The following is a 15,162-nucleotide window of genomic DNA, read 5'->3' on the forward strand; positions in this document are numbered from 1 at the left end:
AATCAAGTTATTATTTTATTTTTTAAGAGTCTTTTTAAGAGCACACTTACCCACTATGTTTCATATGTGGTGGTTTATCCATTCTCACGGCCAATTTTATTTTTAAGTCAGAGTCCTGGCTATTTTTTGGCACGATCATGCGATGCAAATCAGCTGATTTGGAGCTATTGGAAGTTGGGTATAATATTACCTGCAAGGGATGAAAAAGGAGTTTAAGTTCTCAATGCAGAATGTCTCAGGACTGGAATATAGAAATATTTTCTATATATTTTCCTGTTTGAAGAGAAGGTGTCAAGTCCACATAGTAAAACATTTGATTCCCTCCCACCACAGCAGATGGATTTTCAATACAGACTCATTAATTTTTTTGACAAATAAGTGTTTTCATGTTATCACATAATGAGTTTTCTTCCCGTGTCACTTCATAATGAATTAATAGCACAATGACTACCGTTGAATTGACAGTTGAAAAATACTCAGTAGACACCTATAATTTCAAGAATACACTAAACTCCTCAGGGCAAAGAAGTTCAGACAGAACTAATCTTTGAAATTACAGATAGCAAGCTTAAACAGCTAAACTAATTATTTTAGGCAGCAAAAATATATTTCACATTTTAATATTTTGACTGGAAAATAGAATTAAAGAAAATCATCCTAATTAAAGATGCAAAAGACTGATAATGCATTTTTACTTTAGATCAATACAACGATTTTTTTTGCTTTCAAAATGGTATTATAGGAAGAGAAAAAGTATTTTTATTAAAGCCTAAAAATTAAAAAGTAATTATTTCACAACATAATAGCTCCACAAAGGCAGCAGTAGAAATAAAAGCCTATTATTCAGAGATTAGGTGCCAAGCAGATAAAACAATGTATTTTCACTTTTCAGCCAGGTATGTTATTACTTAAATATTGCCTTTATCCAAACCATGATGGATATTTTTAAGTGGGAGCATTATACTCTGAAAGACAAAATAAAGACATATAATAAAGACAGTACATAATGACTTGAGTGTTTCTTAGTTTGAACCATGATGAAGTGTAAATAAACCTAAGGTTTCCATGTAAATGAAGTAGCTTAAATATACTCAGGTTTTCCAAAATAACTTTATTTTTCTAACATGTTTTTGACTCACACATGACAACAGCATTTGGCATGACCTGTCAATAAGTAATTTTTCCCTGTGTATACATGGATACATGGCCTGAGCAATCATTAAACATGGTTCCTTTCCTCTCTAGGAAAGAACATAGTCCTAAAAGCTCAAACCACTGCCAACTTCTAAGTTGCTAAATGTACCTACTATTCTGAGACTTTTTTTCCAGGCCTATCCTAAAGGCTAAGCTAAGAATATCTATGTGCTTAACCAGATATAGGCACATCCAAGAGGCGTTTGTCATTTGTGGTGTTTTCAAAAATTATGCTTTTATCCTGGAATTAGTTCCTTTACTTGCTAAAATAGCCAACAGCATATTTAACAGATTATTTCCAAAATAACAGTAGAGGAAAGGAAGTGAGTTGATAATTTTGGGTTTAAATCAGGAGAAAAGAACGTCATCAAATTAAAAGTTGATTTTCAAAAGAGACCTAAAGATTAAGATAGAGATACAGATCTACTGTACAAATGGGAGGACCACTTGTCCTCCTGAGTTCGCACCCCCAGGAACATAGCATCCCGCATCAGTGTGCCCAAGCACCATGCCAGGAATAGACCTTAACACCAAAAAACAAAAATACCACAGAAAACAAAAAGATATTATTCTTTGCAGCTAGTTACCTAGCAGGCAAGTCTAGAAAGTTTTTTCTGATTTTCTCCCTACCTCATCATCTTTATAAAAGATTAATTTTGGGTTTGAGCCACCTACAGATGTTATTCCTTTTAATTGTTCCTTCTATCTTTATACAAATATTGGTGTGGTTCCAACTCTGAGAGGCTTATAGAAAGAATATTTAAATTAAAACTCTTGACAATTTCTCAGTTTCCAAATACTGACGACGGTTTAGTAAATGAGGTCCAAAAATAACTGGCTGCAGATGATCCACAGATTAAGGATTGCCTCAATATTGAATTCTATCATTTCTGCCATTTGGAGGGTTTGCTTCTGAGTCTTCCTAATTGAACTCAGTGGAAGGATTTTATCCTTGACCTGTTCAATTATACATATGAGCATCACCATGTGAGGACATACAGGATTCAAGGAGCTCTGAGTATCTTAACATTAGAGCAAAAGTCTGATAAAATGTGGTACCATTCCCTTACTGCCCCTTTATCCCTAGGAGATGCTGCTGCTTTCTGATATTATTAGTGCATTTAACCACTGTCATCTGTTTAGCATCTCTGATCACATGTTTTGTCAATGCTGTGTGCTATTTCTTCCACATGAAATACCTAGAATGTGTCACTCATTTTTTGAGTTGACTCTAAGCAACATGCTACAAATAGAGGCAAGTAGATATGAAACTATATTTCTAAAACAAGTTGACTGACAAATGCTACATTTGGATTGGATTTAAAGTGGCCTGCATAGGTGGTAAAGACATAGTAGAGCAGGCAAGTAAGGCAGTCGTCTTTCATGTGGCTGACTGAACAGGATTCAGTGCCTGTACCATTTACGGTCCTCTAAGCCCACTAAGTATGATTCCCAGAGCACAGAGTCAGGAGTGATCCCTGATGTTGGCTGGGTGTGGTCCCTCACTTCCCCTCACCAAAAACATTCTGCACAATAGTTTTCAGTTTCTCAAATTGTACCTGCTCAGCCATGGGCATGAACTCCCATGGTGGATAGCCTAAAGAGTTTTGATTCCATAAAGAATAGGGGACTGAAGGGTACTTTGAGGATACATAATAAGAATATAATGAGGAGATATTGAATATTGAAATGGCATTTCTCACATCTTTTCTTCAAATGGGAAACTTACTTGCAGTTCTGATCTCATGTTTTTTTGTGTGTTGTGTATTGGATTTGTTCTGTGGTGGGTTGGAGAAGGGCGACTGAGCACTGGACTAACATGAACTTTAGTTTATAAGTTGCCAGTGATGAAGAGTGATAGTTGGATTTTCTATAAGGGCAAAAACTACTGGGGTACTTTCCTTAAGTTGAAGCGAATGTGTTTTATGTGTAGGAAAGGAAACTCAATAGTTGTTAATGTTGGCTGTAGGGGTGAACTATGGCAGAACATCTAACTGTCCACTGGGATTTATGTTCACAGCTAAAGAACTTTCTTTTGTTAGAAACCAGTTGGTCATCCAAGAAATATATTTCTTATCCCACTTTATATTGAAGTAGGGATATATGGAGACTCTGGCTAATGGATAAAGAAGAGAAGTGATATCTCACTTAAGGAAATAAGATTAAAATACAGGCTATTTTAATCTCTCTCTTCTCATCTGTCAACCAGAGAACTCCAAAATCTATAAAAATGAGAGTTAAAAAGTTGCAGAAGCTAGAATTCTGAATTACAACATGAAGCAAAGTTTCCCATCCATTTACATCTGTAGGAAATTGTTATATGTGTGCTGTCTTTATCAACTGCCAAAATAATGTCATTTGTTTACTACAACTTTTAGTAGCATCCAACCTAGTACACTGGACAGTGCTTTGCTTCATATCTTTTCCCAACTAAACATTTATTTCAGGAAAAAGAAGTTGCACTTATGTCTGATGCTGAAGAACAATAACTAAAATACCTAACACACAAACATCTACTACTGAATTCTTTTGAAAGCAAAATTCGCCTATACATTAAGTTATACTGCACAAATAACTTATCATTTAGTAAAGTAATTTGTCCTTTGCTATTCATTTCTCTTAACCTTTCTATATGTACTTCTGCTTCTTCAAGTTTATTTTTGTCACCAACACTTTAAATGTCTTATGACTTAACATGACATAACACATTTTATGAATTCTTATATATAAAACCAATGTATCTTTTTCATAATAAAATGTCAACATTATTTTCATCTTTACTAAGGTGCAATGAAAAATATAGAATGACCTTTTAAAGGCAGTTTAAAATTCTGTCAAATTTAATCTACAAGATGGAAAAATAACAAAAAAGGGGAATACATGCAATGTTTAGAGCAATAAGAGATCTAGAAGTATTTTTAAAAATATATATGAATATAAACTGGTAGTTTTATATTATTTTACTTCTATTACCATCATTAAAACCAAACCAGTTATACATATACTCACACATATATATATAGTATTAATCTTATGAATACATGGCCATCTAAAATTTTAAGTTCTATTTCAACCAAGACCTAAAAATTTAAAACAAATTAGACCTAGTATAGAAGAGGAGTCAGTAATAGAGGTTGTGAGGAGGCTAGGGGCTAGCCAGGATCTGGGGCTAAAGAAAAAAATCTTGTTTTTTCCACATGTATTATCTAGTTTAGAGCAGAATTTCCTAACCTTTCTCCTACACCCTCTGACTTTGTTATCTTTCTGTGAACCCTTTTATATCACTAATTTGCAACCTAATGAGAATAGGAGTCATGGTCCCCTATTTATATTAACTTTTTTTAACCTATGGCACCCTTGGAATATTCTGTGAAAAGACAGGGTGGCCTATGGACTCAGGCTGAGAAACAATGACCTAGAAGTAGCCAAAATAGAACAAAACAAAACCCCACCAAAAATACTACACAATTTTAGTAATTCTACTGTGATTAAAAAGTAAAATAACAAAGAATTTGTAAAATTTTAGATAGATTGAGTGCAATAAACAACTTTTGAAGAAATTAGGTCAGGTTTCATTATAAAATTATGGATTCCTTTGAGAAATCGAATAAACATAACAGATTTGCAAGGTATGTTATGGTGAAAGAACGAAGATAGAAAGACAAGAGTCTATTGGCACAGAATAACCCTAATTTATAATAGTAAATAACAGATAACAGTAATCTTTAAAAAGCACACAATCCTGATACTGACATTTTCAACATGACTTTTGGTTCTAAACCCTTTCCCCAGCCTTCCTTAGCTCTCTCCTTGTTCTTCAAATTGATCTTCGAATTTCATATCTTGCTACCAAAAAACTTCAAGCAACCTAGATGATCATTTACATTTCCCATCACACAAATTTCATTTCAACAAAAGCCAAGAAGAAAACCCAGTGTTGCATCACCTTGTAATGGTTAGAAAAAGAAACTCTGTAATTGAGACCAGAGGCCAGAGGCCAGAGGCCAAAGAAAACCCAGAAGGGAGTGATGCACTCAAGGGGGAGAGAGTGACCATCAGAGCCAAATGGCACCTGAGACCTCAAGCACAGGAAGGTCTGAAAGGTTAGAGATTGGTGTCAGAAGTCACCGAATCAATCAGTTAGAGAAAGTGTAAATGAACCAGATTGATTCGAAGGATAAACTCTTGCCTGAGGAATCCGGGTAGGTTTCATTTAACTATAGAATGTGCAAGGTCCAATAAGTTGGGCAAAATCACCAGAAGGTAAGTTGAGTGCTAAGGCAGGGGGCTTGAGGGTATGTCCAGTTAGGCTGAGGAGCGTAAGGAATCTGGAAGGTGGCACTGGTTGATGAAACCAAAAGAAAGACTGAATAGATTTTCTCCCCTCAATAAAAAACATCTATTTGCTAATAAGTTTCTTAGCAAAAACAAAACCAAAAAACAAAACAAAAAAACCCCCAAACAACCACCACCTCATAATGTGCTAGTAAAATGTACTTTTAAGCTAGAACATAGCAAAGTCAATTTTCATACAGAATGATCTTCTGAAGGCAAAGACATAAAACAAGGTTAAGGCACTTACCCTGCATATAAGCCAAGCCTGATTCAATCCTGATTAAATTACCACACATGATTCCATTGCAATAGTACAGGGAATAGGGTGTTTGCCTTGCATGTGGATGACCAGGATTCAATCCCTGCCTGGCATACCATATGTCACCCCCCAAAAAGCCTACCAGGAGTGATCCCTGATCACTGCTGATTGTGGCCCCAAAATGAAAACAAAAACATAACAACTAACAAAATTCCTTTGTACTGACAATCAGATGTTCTTAATTATTTTAAAGAATGTCCAAGAGTACTTCCCTAAACAAACAGAGTTATCTCTATGAAACCTCGACATCCTGGATTGCTATCTACTTCATTCAACTGACAGATCTGTAGTTTAGCAAGGATTTATAATAGTATACTCCTTATGAGCCATTCCAGCACTTTTATTGGAGAATATGTACTGTGAAAGGCCTAACTGTACTCCATTTTGATAATTACCTAGCATATCTTAACAACCATCGCATATATCCCTATTATAAAGTTCCTATATTTTCGGTAGCAAATAGAGAAGATGAATCAGATGATTTTTCTGATAGAAATCTACATCCTTCCTTAGTAGCATTTCCTAGGATTTTAATACACTTGAGATTGCTTAAATTATTTTGCCTTTGATTTAATATCACTGCTTCTTATCCCACTTATTTGAAACAAAGAACACCTGCTCACTTTCCCCAAAACAATTCTCTTTTGTATACTGAAAGATCAACATTAAATCTTCTGTCAACCTTATTGTCTGTGTGCTAAGCCCAGTTCCCTTTAATTTCAAAGCTGGAAAGAATCCTGGGATTTACAACATGGAAGTGATAAAATTTTCAACCCCTTATCAAAGGTAGATTTACCCTGATAGAGAATCATAAGTCTCCTTTGTTTTGTAAACTATTTTTTAGTAAGAAAATTTTAAAAAGTGAACAGAAAAAGAAAAAAATGAAAGCATTATTTTAATTGCATGCATTCTTTTAAAAGAAAACTTAAAACATTATTTTTGAATAATGGGGGTTGGAAAGAGAATACTGAAAAGAAAATCCAAGCTGTACAAATTATTCCCAAATATTTTTCTGACATCTATTTAATAAACAATCAACATGAAATTAAGGGGCATTTGAAGTAGATTTTAGTAGAATATATTTTTTGAATTGCATCATCTGTCTGTGATACTTAGAGAAATTTGTTTTAATTAATTAACTTATTTTTATTGAATCACCATGAGATACAGTTACAAAACTTTCATGATTTTTAGCCATACAATGATCGAAAACCCATTCCTCCACCAACGTACATTTCGCACCACCAATGTCCCCAGTATCCCTCCTACCAACCCCAACCCCATCACCCCTGCCTGCCTCAATGGTAGGCACTTTTCTTCTTACTCTCTGTTTACTTTTGGGAAATTTGGCTTGCAATTACAAATACTGAGAGGCCATCATGTTTGGTCCTTTGTTTACTTTCAGCATGCATCTCCCATCCCAAGAAATTGCTTAGGGGAATTTAGATCTATATAACACTCTCATAGGTCTCTTCACATCCTTTAATATATATGTTGAGTATTTATTGGTTATTAAGGCAGATGACTGAATGAACATCTAGAGAAGTTTTCAACAAAAACTGTCAATCAAAAATTGATACCTCTCTGTGGCAAAAAAGAGAGAAAAGATTAATGTGTACGGCAGAATTTTCTGAGAAAATTATGGGGCCCAGGAGAGAGCCCAAAGGGCTAGAGTGTAAGCTTGCACGGAGGAGGCCCTCATTTGATGCTGGGTAGGTGGTCCCCAGGGTGACCACATGAGCACAGCACTGGGAATAGTCCCTAAACACTAATGGATGGGGCCTACCCCACAAAACCTTACAAGAAAAATGAAAATAATTCTAGCGCTTACAGTAACAAAGTGCTAGAAAGTGATTCTGTATCACAGACACTAAAAATATCTGTGAAACTTAATTTTATTCCATTTCTGGGCTGCAGTAAGTAGAATACTCTCCCAAAGATTCCCCGTCTTAATCCACAGAACTTGTGACTATTTCACCTTCTGTGGCAACAGAAAATGAAGGTTCACAGATGGAAGTAATCTTGCTAATTATATTAGATTATCTAGTTTATTCAAATATATTCACAAGGGTTCTTAAATATGAAAGAGGATTGCAGAGGAGTACTAGAATAAATGATGTGAGAAAAACATTGATGTGGGGCTGGAGAGATAGCACTTGCCTTGTATGTGGCTGACCTGGCATTCCATAGGATTCTCTCAGCACTCCCAGGAATAATTCCTTAGTGCAGAGCCGGGAGTAAGCCCTAAGTTTTTCTGAGTGTGGCTCCCAAACAAAAATTTAAACAAAAACAAAAGAAAATGTAATCAACTGGTGCTGACTTTGAAAATGGAAGGGCACCAGGAATCTGATAAAATAGGCAGATTCTAAAAGCTGGAAAAGCTGCATCTTTCCCTGGACCCTTTGAACTTAACCCTCCACCACCTTCATCACAGCCACTGAGATTCATACTGAACTGATCTCCACAACGCTGTGCTAACGGGCAGAGAGAGCTCACAGAGCAGTACATGCTCTGAGCCTTGGCTTTGGTCCTCATCACAGGCAAGGGTAGCACTGATGGTTCCAGCACTTTGATAGGCACCCAAAACAAACACCCCCAAAATAAAAGAAAGAGAAAAGTCTTTTATTAAGACTCTGAGTTCTGGCAAGTTGTTAGTTTCAAATAGTTAAAATGAATATACTGACACTAGAAGTTGAGATTTGATCATAAAAATGCTAATTTTGTCTTTTAAATTTATGCTGAGCAGCGATTGAAAGATATGAGACCTCTATCATTAGCTCAGTCTGATAACTTTAATAAGAGGTGTGTGTGTGTGTGTGTGTGTGTGATTATATCTCACATTCCTAAAGCATTCATTCTGATTGCAAGAAATGTTTTAAAGCTACTTTTGTGTTGCTCTCCAGAAAGTAAGTTAGTTAAATCAAAGATGGGACTTTTTCCTATCAAAAAATAAAATTTAAAAATCAACCATGAGGCCAAATACATTATATACTGAAATAAAAAATATTGCACAGATTCAACAACACTAAAAACACGAGATCCTATCTGCAACCAGTGAACTTTGAAATGTGTCTGTCACGGTGGAAGGTGGGGGTGAGGGTGGGAAAGGTAGGAGGAAAGATGGGAACAATGATGGAATGAAGGTGACACTGATGGTAGAAATGGTGCAAAAACGCTGTATGCCTAAAAGTCAACTTTAATTACTTTGTAAATTATGGTTCTTTAATTGTATGAAAAGACATAATTAAAATGTAATTCTAAAACAGTTTAATTCTACACGTCCAAGTTATCAAGGGTTATCTGTTTACTTTCAATGTATTTCCTGAAGGTTTTGAAAGACTATTCAAATCTATTGGTCACTGTATTTTTCATGGATGAATTATTCATCTTTGTGTATTACTTATGGTTTATAAAGTATCAACTTCAGACTTCTTAAATGGAGTAATATATTCCATTACAGTGACATCTGTGTTTTTAAGACTTATCTGGACAGAAGAGCATCGTTATTATTCTTGATGTATTTCCCTCAGCCATAAATTATGAATAGCAGTAACCTTTATATTTCCTTATCAATGCATTTTCTATTAGATGGCATGGCATGAGTAGCTTTATCATGTTTCTTTTCACTAGACTGGCTATAATAATACCTGGCATTTATAAAGAATCTTTCAACCGAGTGTCTGAAAGTGCCTTGTGAAATTAAATTCTCAAATCACCCTTTAAAAGATAGCATTAACATTGTTATGTAAATAATGACACTTGATATAAATAATTACCTGAGAAAATTATTTCAAAGATAATATGCACTTTCGATTTTTCCTCCCTTCCTTATTCCAACACATTTTCATAAATGTTACAACTAATAATATAATAGCTATTACAAATATTATAATGGATAATATAGAATTGTTCTCACAAACTGATCAACAAATATGGAATTCTTAGAACAAAGTCCATTTTATTCATGGCAATCTAAAATATATGGTAGTATTTTGGAAAGAAAAATTAAGATAATGTTTATTTATTTATTTATTTATTTTTGCTTTTTGGGTCACACCTGGCAATGCACAGAAGTTACTCCTGGCTCGTGCACTCAAGAATCACTCCTGGCGGTGCTCAAGGGACCATATGGGGTGCTGGGAATCGAATCCGAATCCGGGTCTGCCAGGTGCAAGGCAAATGCCCTACCCGCTGTGCTATTGTTCCAGCCCGATAATGTTTATGTTTGGATAACTTCAGGAGCATCCTTAAGCTGAGGAACACAAAGCACAATGAGATCAATGAGAGCTACAAAATCCCAACTACCACTCTGGGAGTAAAGGTGAACTCTTATTCTTCATTGAAATAAGAAATCTATGCAAGGTCTAACAATCACAACCTAACAAATTTCTAAAATCATAAGATGTATGTCAATTTCTCATTCTATAGTTATGCAAAGTAGGAGAAGCCATTTAAATAATGATAAAGGAAAACAGACAGGAGAGTCCTGGGTTGAGAAGTCATAGTGATGCATTTGCACATGTTCCAAAATGTTGAATGAAATGATTTTACAAAAGAGGAAGGAAGACAGAGGATAAAGAGAAATGGATAAAAAGTAGGAGAATGGGACATAGGTTAAGGACTTGTTCATGCCTTTATAATTATTTCCAGCAGGCCCAGAGTCTGAGTATTCTGAAAGCAGGTTTCAAACTAGTTTGTCAGGCAGGACGGATAGTAAAGTGGATACAGTGCTTGTCTTGCATGCATCCAAAGAGGGTTTGATCTCTGGCAACAAACCATTTGATATGCTCTACTAGGTATGACTCCTGGGCTACACATCATATCTGGGGAAGTTTTCTCCAATCAAATAATGTATGGTCTAAAGACTGAGATAGAGAATGTCAGATTGAGTAAAAAGAAAAGACCCACTTACATATTGCTTCAATCAACAAGTTCGAATAACAAAAAAGTAGATAAGATAGTGAAAAAAGATACAATACAGGAATTTTAGTTAAGACAAAGTTGGGATGGCTTTAAAATATACTTTTAAATCAAAGCCTAGTATCAGGGTTAAGAAAGGCTCAATAATGGCAAGGGAGTTGACTAAGAAAAAGGCAATTTTTGCACCAAATCAGCCTTTGAAATACATGAAGCAAATAATAACAGAAAAAGCAAAAACATATACTCAGATTTTAATACTAATTTGTCAGTAGTATTATAATGGTAGAAAATCAGTTAGGTCATGAAATATTAAAAAAGACCTTAAATATTTGACCTGATAAAATGCTCTGCTAAATTTGGAATGATACAATGGAGAATTTTTTTTAGCCAGATAACCTGATTCTGAGGTACAAATGAAGTCTCAAATTTGAAGGATCAAAGTCATAGTAAGCACACTCTTTAAGAAGAAAATAAGTCAATTAAAAAATAGGATTTTGAAACAGTAAGTGAAAACTAACTAACATATTTTTGATATATCGTGGGTAAATGAAGAAATCAAAATCTACTGCTTTGAACAGGAGGACAGGAAGGAGAAAAATTTTTGAAAACTTATTGGATGCCAGTGAAGGATCCAGGGGAGAAAAGCTTTTATATACATTGAGTCTAATGAATACCTGTATCAAGAAAAACAGATTTTTTAATCAAATCAAAAGCTTCCATTTTTAGCTTACTAGGAACTCATCATGAATTAAATATCATGTAAATAAAAGAAATATTGTCAGCTCCAAATATCATATAAATAAAAGAAATATTGTCAGCTCAAAAATAGCTGAAATAGAATTTAGCAAAAGGAACTTTATCAACCAGATGAAGAGATTTGCTAAAAATCAACTGCCAGCATTCTACTTGAGGGTGAAGGATGGAATGTTTTCCATGAGAATGAATTTTAGAAGATCAAGAAAAAGACAAGGATGTTCACTGCTACTATTTCTGTCTCTAACACTCTATTTGAGGTTCTAGTTAATACAAAACTACAACAAACACAAAAAAATTTAAATTGGAGAAAGAAAAATTATTTAGAGAAAAATTTCCATGTGAAAAAAATATACCCAAAATTACTAAAACTGGTGAATGCAGTCAAGTTGAATGATATATGTCAGCATAGAAAAGTCATTTTGCAATCCTACTATTACAGCACATTAGTCATATGTCAGGTCAAAGTTTGTAAAAACCCACTTAGAATAGAATATAAAAGATGATATCCTCAGTGACCAACCAAGAGAAATTCAGGACCTGTGCACTAAAAACTGCAAGACACTTCTCTGAGGAATAAAATAAGACCCAAATAAATAAAAGAAGGAAAAGTACTATGTAATGAGACACCAAAAGCAATATTGTTAAAATACACAAATTCTTTGAATTTAATGATCAAATGCAATCAGAAGAGTCAACAAAAATCACAAAGGGTATTTTTTCTTGTTACTGAAATCCAAACACTCACTGTAAAATTCAATAGGAAAACTAGTTAGTTAAAATTATTGGGGGTGGGGAAGAAAACATATTTGGCAGATTCTCATTCCTGGTTTCAAGAGGTAAGAAAATGTTAAAGTAATCAAGGTAGTGTGCTCTTAGAAACAGCTTAAGAAACTAGATCAATAGGATAGTCAAGAAATAGGATAGTCAAGACATACACAATAATTAGTCTAGCTAAAGATATTCAGTAAAGAAAGTCTTTTCAACAGAGGGTGCTATGACAATGAGCTATATAACAAAAAAGCAAACTTTGGTACATACTTAGAAGAATAAACTAAAAATAGATCAAAGCCCTAAATGTAAAAAAAAATCAAAATCAATAAAATTTCTAGAAGAAAACAGAATAATTCTGATCTTGTGTTAGACAACAAATTCTTAGATATGGTACCAAAAGCAAGAAGCCATTTAAAAAAAAAAACTTCTCAAGTTAGACTTTATTAAAATTAAAACCTGCTTTGAAATCACACTGGGAATTGAATTTTCACTAAGACCCAGAATTTTTATTTCTTTACATCTACCCCAAGGGCTCAAAACTTTACTCAGAAAAGCCATTTGCACTCTGATGTTCACTGCAGCACTAGCCAAAATCTGGAAATAGCCTAAATGTCTGAAAACAAGATGACTGGAGAAAGAAACTATGGCATATATACACAATGGAATACCATTTCATGATAAGCAAAGATGAAATCATGCAACTTGCAGCTGCTTTGCGGGATTTGGAGAGCATCACACTGGGTGAATTTGGCCAGAAAAGAGAGGGGCAGACACAGAATGATCTCTTGGATCTGGAATATAGAAACACAAGGAAGAGGACAAACATGCACAAAGGAAACAAACTGGCTTCCAGTAGGAAGCCCCCCACAGGGGACAATGCAGGGAGGGGAAGGGACACTCTGGTGGAAGGTGCAGTGCTTCAATTTGTATGTACAAAACTCCATTGTTCAAAATAAATGTAAAAAAAAATTAACAAACCATAAAAGTCTACTGTGGGCTGGAGTGATAGCGCAGTGGGTAGGGCGTTTGCCTTGCATGCACAGCCCACCTGGATTCAATTCTTCTGCCCCTCTTGGAGAGCCCGGCAAGCTACCAAGAGTATCTCGCCGGCATGGCAGAGCCTGGCAAGCTACCCGTGGCGTATTCTATACTATATGCCAAAAACAATAACAAATCTCATAATGGAGACATTACTGGTGCCCGCTCAAGCAAATCGATGAGCAACGGGATGAGAGTGACAGTGACAGTGAAAAGTCTACTGTGAAGATGATTTGAACTAGATTTACATAATTGCAAGAAACTTTTCATTTCATTTTGCATTAACTGATATTGATTCACCATTTAATATAGCAGTCATCTAGTGATGGCTATTTAAACAAAATTGGGTATTAAATTTTGCTTCCAAGTGGAAGGAAAACACCCACGGTTACAATTTCACTAGCAGTTTCTCTAACGTTTCTATGATTCATACATCAGTGAATCAAATTCATGTAACTGGAGAAACTTTTTTAACCCATATAAAATATTTGTCTGTTTGCGTGAAGTCCTGGGGACTTTTCTGAACTGTACAATTCAAAATATTAGAATTGGGGAGCAGAGAGGGAGGGAAGATGGCACAATGGATAGAGGGTCATAGGCACTTCAGTGGTGGTGGGGAGTAGTAATTTTGTACCTCTAGATCTTAATATTTAACACAATTGTAACTACCTAAGTTATAATAATTTAAAAGAACAACTAGCCACCTCATACAAATTAGAATTGTTACCTACTCAACAAACTACTAATCTACTTCTTTGTGTGTTGGAATTGGAAGTTACATGCTGCTTATGAAACAAACGATTATAGACATATTTTAAAGTTTGTAGGTCCTACATAGCTATTTATTTGGAATTTCCAGTGAAGTAGTCTGGATACGGCAAAAACATGCATTTTCCAATAATTTTAACATAAATGAGAAAGTTATGGGAAGTCAGATTAACCAGACTGTATACAATGTAGCACTGTCATCCCGTCGTTCATTGATTTACTGGAGCAGGCACCAGTAACATCTCCATTGTGAGACTTGTTGTTACTCTTTTTAGCATATAGAATACATCACGGTAGCTTGCCAGGCTCTGCTGTGCAGGCAGGATACTCTCGGTAGCTTGCTAAGCTCTCTGAGAGGGACAGAGGAATTGAACCCGGGTCAGCTGCGTGCAAGGCAAACGCCCTACCCGTTGTGCTATTGCTCCAGTCCAGAATGACTGTTTAAAAAGGTAATAAGCTAATCTTTACTTGACATCTTGATATTTACCAAACTAAGTAAAATAATTTTTAAAACTATCAATCAAGCCAGCAAGGCAAATTTATATTTAGTTACTGAAAATGTGACTTAAATTAACCATCACTTACTGTTTCTATATAGTATTTACACTTGTAAAATAAGCAAAATGATTGCCACTTTAAATTATTATGTATTAACAACTATATTAAATGTTGACCAGAAGTACAAACAGTCAAACAGAAAGAAAAATAAATGAACTGCAGAGAATGAAATTTTTTTTCAATTACAATTACTACTTTCTAAATGTGTATCTAGGAGGTGATTAAAATTGTAGGTGTTTGCTATCTTGAAATACCAATCAAATTGAAAAATACTGGCTGTTACACAGTACTTTAAGGGAAAACAAAGTCTCTGATTTGTATGCATGTCTGCCTGCATGCTTCAGTGCATGCCAGCAACATGGTATGAAAGTCATAAACTCCGTTGATGAATGGACCAGAGATTCCTTTTCTATCAGAAAGTATGCTTGTAGAGCAATGCATCTAAAATTTTTTAAAAGCCAGTTGAGTAGAAGCCCAAGAATATATTTTGTAATCAAGAACAC

The 15,162-nt window shown here is 34.9% G+C and overlaps 1 protein-coding gene across 8 annotated transcripts in view; it reads right to left on the reverse strand.

Moving 5' to 3' along the window:
* CADPS2 (calcium dependent secretion activator 2) overlaps positions 1 to 15,162 on the reverse strand; it is a 541,525-nt gene that overhangs the window by 236,220 nt on the left and 290,143 nt on the right. For all 8 annotated transcript variants that reach the window (XM_004602056.2, XM_012935474.2, XM_055143028.1 and 5 more), the window contains exon 8: positions 51 to 190. In XM_004602056.2, the coding sequence (XP_004602113.2) occupies positions 51 to 190 (140 nt within the window). The remainder of the gene's footprint in view (positions 1 to 50; positions 191 to 15,162) is intronic.

The sequence above is a fragment of the Sorex araneus genome, chromosome 1 (genome assembly GCF_027595985.1).
Source record: "Sorex araneus isolate mSorAra2 chromosome 1, mSorAra2.pri, whole genome shotgun sequence".
Classification (NCBI taxonomy): domain Eukaryota; kingdom Metazoa; phylum Chordata; class Mammalia; order Eulipotyphla; family Soricidae; genus Sorex; species Sorex araneus.